This window comes from Hipposideros armiger, unplaced genomic scaffold (assembly GCF_001890085.2).
Source record: "Hipposideros armiger isolate ML-2016 unplaced genomic scaffold, ASM189008v1 scaffold_89, whole genome shotgun sequence".
Classification (NCBI taxonomy): domain Eukaryota; kingdom Metazoa; phylum Chordata; class Mammalia; order Chiroptera; family Hipposideridae; genus Hipposideros; species Hipposideros armiger.
In genome coordinates, this window is record NW_017731439.1 from 178,288 (window position 1) to 182,673 (window position 4,386).

General features: G+C 47.1%; 1 protein-coding gene across 1 annotated transcript in view; it reads left to right on the top strand.

Moving 5' to 3' along the window:
• The window catches only part of ATRN (attractin), a 157,644-nt gene that overhangs the window by 151,679 nt on the left and 1,579 nt on the right, over positions 1 to 4,386 (top strand). Inside the window, exon 20 of the mRNA XM_019644591.1 lies at positions 2,369 to 2,483. Within this exon, the coding sequence (XP_019500136.1) occupies positions 2,369 to 2,483 (115 nt within the window). The remainder of the gene's footprint in view (positions 1 to 2,368; positions 2,484 to 4,386) is intronic.

Below are 4,386 nucleotides of genomic sequence, written 5' to 3' on the forward strand. Positions count from 1 at the left end.
AAAAAAATGACAGCAACTTGTCTGTTCCCCTTCCCCCAATTCCCCAGCGGTGTTCCCATCCCCCGAATTCCCCAATAAAAATCTTTAAAAAAAATAACAACAAACAAACAAACAAAAAAGAATTGACAAACATAAACTAATGAACAAGGCCATGTGTCATATGTCACCGGCATGCAACACAGTTGGCTACTCCTTAAACACTTTCCTGATTTTCCTTTCAGGACACCACACACTCAACTCCCGCTGTTCCTGTTTAGTATTTGCTCACCCTCTTCATCGTCCCAACATCTAACAGTAGTGTACATTGGGCTCAGTCTTTGGGCCTTTCTCACACCTTTTAAACCTACTCCTTCGGTGATCGTCTTAGTCTGTTTGAGCTACTATAACAAAATACCGTAGATGGGGTGGCTTATAAACAACTTTATTTCTTATAGTTCTGGAGACTGGGGAGCCCAGGATCAAGGTACTGGAAGATTAAGTGTCTTGTGAGAGCCCACTTTCAGGATCATAGATGGTGCCTTCTAGCTATAATCCTTACACAGTGTGCGAAAGGGGTGAGGGAGCTCTCTGGGGTCTCTTTTCTAAGGGCACCAACCCCATTCATGAGAGCTCTGCCCTCCTGACCTAATCATCTCCCAAAGACCCAATCTCCAAATACCATTACATTGGGCGTTATGATTTAACATATGAATTTGGGGAGTACACAAACATTCAGACCAAAGCAATGATCTTACCCATCATGGATTTAAACACCATGAGCTCTCCACTCAGGTCTCTACCATGGGCTACCAACGCATATCAGATTGTTTACTCAGTGTCCCCACTTGGATGTCTTAACAGGCAACTCAAACTTGTCAAAAACTGAGCACTCTGTATTATTCCCCACATCTGCTCCTCTGGCATATCTTTCTGAACTCAGTATATGTCACCTCCATCATCCTGGTTGCTGAGGCCAAAATCATGGAATCATCCTTGACTCATCCTTGCTCTCTTTCTCATTGGGCAGCCAGTGTGTCAGCAAATCTTTTTTGGCTTTATCTTAAAAAATACTGCCTGGGCCAGCTGAGTGGCTTGTTGGTTAAGAGTTGGCTTGGGAGCACGAGCTCTGAGCAGCAGAGCCGCCGGTTCGGATCCCACATGGGCCAAGTGATGCTGCGCCCTCTACAACAAAGATGGTGAACAACAGCTTGACCTGGAGCTGGGCTGCCGTGAGTCACTGGAGACGGTGTAGGCTGCAGTGGGCTGCCGTAAGCTACCATGAGTGGTCGGCAGCCAGCGTGAGTGGCCAGCTGCCGTGAGCGGTTGTCCAATGGCCGGCAACCCATCTGCCTCACCCAGGAAGAGCGCAATGATCATAATACCAACATGGGCCAGTGAAGCAACGCCCTCCACAACTAGACCGAAGAACAAAAGGACAGCAACTTGTCTATTCTCCTTCCCTAATTCCCCAATAAAATCTTTAAAAAAAAAAAAAATACTGCCTGGCCAGTGTGCACACCTCCACCACTGTTACCTACCACCTTGATCTGGTGGCTTCCTGCTAGCTCACCTGGATTATTGTAATTGTTCATAACTGGTTTCCCCAATTCTGCCATCTCACCCATCCAGTCATTTTCCTGTGCCACAGCCAGGGGGGTTCTGGAAATAATTTCCTTCAACCAAACTGAAGAGATCACTGACATGCTTGCAAGTATGGTAGGCAGAATTCTAAATGTGACCTCCAGCCTTCCTGTCTCATGGTTAGTCGGTCAGACCCTAGATACTGCTGTGAAGGGATTTTGCAGATGTAATAAAAGCACCAGGGTAGCTGACCCTAATATATGGGAAGTTTTCTCTGGCTGGTAGAAGAGGAAGCAGGAGAAGGATCTAACGTGCCATTGCTGGTTTGAGGCTGGAGGGGCCATATAAGGAGGAAAGCAAGTGGCCTCTAAGCGAAGAAAGTAGCCCCTGGCTGACCACTAGCAAGGAAATGGGGACCTCAGGCCTGCAGCCACAAGGAACTGGATTCTGCCAACAACCTGAATGCGTTTTGGAGCAGATTCTTCCCCAGAGCCTCCGGATAAGAGAGGAGACCAGCTGATACTAGACCTTCCCCCTTGTGAGATTAAGAGCTGAGAATTGTCCAGAACTAATGGAAGACATGAATAGTACTGTATCCGTAGGCAGAGAACCCTACAGAGCTCACCTGGACTTCTGACCTACTAAACAGAGATAATAAATAGATACTGTTTTAAGCAACTAAATTTATAATTTGTTACACAGCCATAGAAACTAATATAGAAGACATCTTTAAAAATCACATGTAAATGCTGCACCATTGAAGCATGAGAAACACAGCTTTAGCTAATTCTTTGTTTTCTCCCACCAGACTGTTCCTAAACCCATTGCCCTGGAGCCATGTTTTGGCAACAAAGCTGCTGTCCTCTCCGTGTTTGTGAGGCTGCCTCGAGGCCTTGGTGGCATCCCTCCTCCTGGGCAGTCAGGTGAGTAGATGAGGGCCTGTGACACACAGTTTACATTGTAGACACGTTAAGGACCCTTCCCTTTCACTGAGAACTTGGGAATAAAGGCGAACTGAATAGGGCCTGCCTCATGTGGTTGTGAGAATTTGGTAACATAACCTCATTGTCACTGGAATCCCCTAACTTGTCTTTCCTGAGGTCACCGTTCCTTCCCAGGGAAGGCCCCGAGCTCCCCTCACTGTGCCAGCTTCCTCAGCCTCCCAGTGCCACTGACGCTTCCTACCACACCTTTATTGCCACCAGTGTTTCCGGGCCCCTGTGGCTCTGCTGCTGCCTTCCTGTCTGTCTTTCCTTGCTCTGCCCCTATATGTAGGCTTTCTCCCTCTTCACTCCATACATCCTTTCTCAGTCATCTTACCTACTCTCGTGGCTTCCAACGAGCTCGTCCAAGCTGGTGATTCTGAAATTGGTATTTCTAGCACTAATGCATTTCATTGGCTTTTTCACTCTATTTTAAATATAAGGCACAAACAGCAATTGTAACAACTTCAAGGAAGTTTTTGAAAATTGATTCACAGTTCTACCATCCAACACCCACCAATTTTCACTGTTCTGTTTCCTTTCCAGCCCTTGTCGGCAATTTAGTTGAAATGTTTATATCACGCTCATTTTTCTTCTCCTTTTTTCATATAACTTTCATAAACATTTGTATAGCTTTCTACATAATATTTTAACAATGTCTTTTATGCTGTTCCATCAAATACTTAAATCATAATTTAGATAAACATCGTCTTGCTGAACATGAAGGAAAGATGGAATAAGTATCTTGCTTAATCTTGTATTTTGGAGGGATACCTCAGATAGTACGAACGTTTTAGACATCTTCCAGTTGAAATGATTCTGGGGGTCAGGGTTGCCTTAGCCCAAGAAAGCGTTGTGTCTATGAGGAAAGTGTGACCCAGAATCTTCGCCCAGAGCTCCCTAGCCCCCTGAGTGCAGCCCTAAGACCTAGAAGAGCCTCCAGCTCAGCTTTCAGATGGTCTGCATCTATGGTGTCCTCACAGGGGAGGCTGTTAGGCATGGCCAGGCCAGGATTTATTGCCTTCACTTCATAAGGGAACAGCTTGATTTGCCCTCACCTAGGGATTCCTGTGAGTTGAGCCCCTAACTTGGCCTTGCCCATGTTGAAGGCAGGATGACCCACTGACCTGAAGACTCTAAGGCTGTCTTCTGCCACTGCCCAGCGGCTCAGCAAACATTGGCCAGTGCCCCTAAGGACAAGGTGCTGGCTGGGGTGGGGGGAAATGACGTGCTTGCAACACCATGGCCTTTCCTGCCCCAACCTTTGCCATATGTGCCCACCCCCCTGGGCTCCTGATGAGGGATGCTCACTGGTTGAGACCCTCCCTAAAAGTGGGACCATCCTTGCCACACCTTTTCTACCCCGTTTTAGATGGTGTTCTTGTCTGGACTCCCAGAGCACCCAACTCTGCATTAGGTATAACAGTTGTCACTGGTGTGGATTCCCCACTAAATGCTGCGCACTAAACCTGGCACTTAAAAGCTGCCCCCGCCCATCCCCCCATCCCCCCATTTTATGGGCTCAGAGAGATGGAGTAACAAGCTCTGCTAACATGGTTCCTGAGGGTCTCAGCAGGGCTCTGAGCCTGGCCTGGCCTTTTCCCATGCCTTAGGCGTCCAGCTGCCCCAAAACTGTGCCTTCTCTAAGAAACATCAAGTTATTCGGTAACCAGTACAAAAAAGAGAATGGAACCACCAATCCCTAAAGGAAAGGTGGGGAGTGCGGGGAGATAAACCAAGCAGCATTCTTTTTTTTTTTTTTTTTTTTTTTTAAAGATTTTTATTGGGGAATTGCGGGGATGGGAACAGTGCTGGGGAATTGGGGGAAGGGGAACAGACAAGT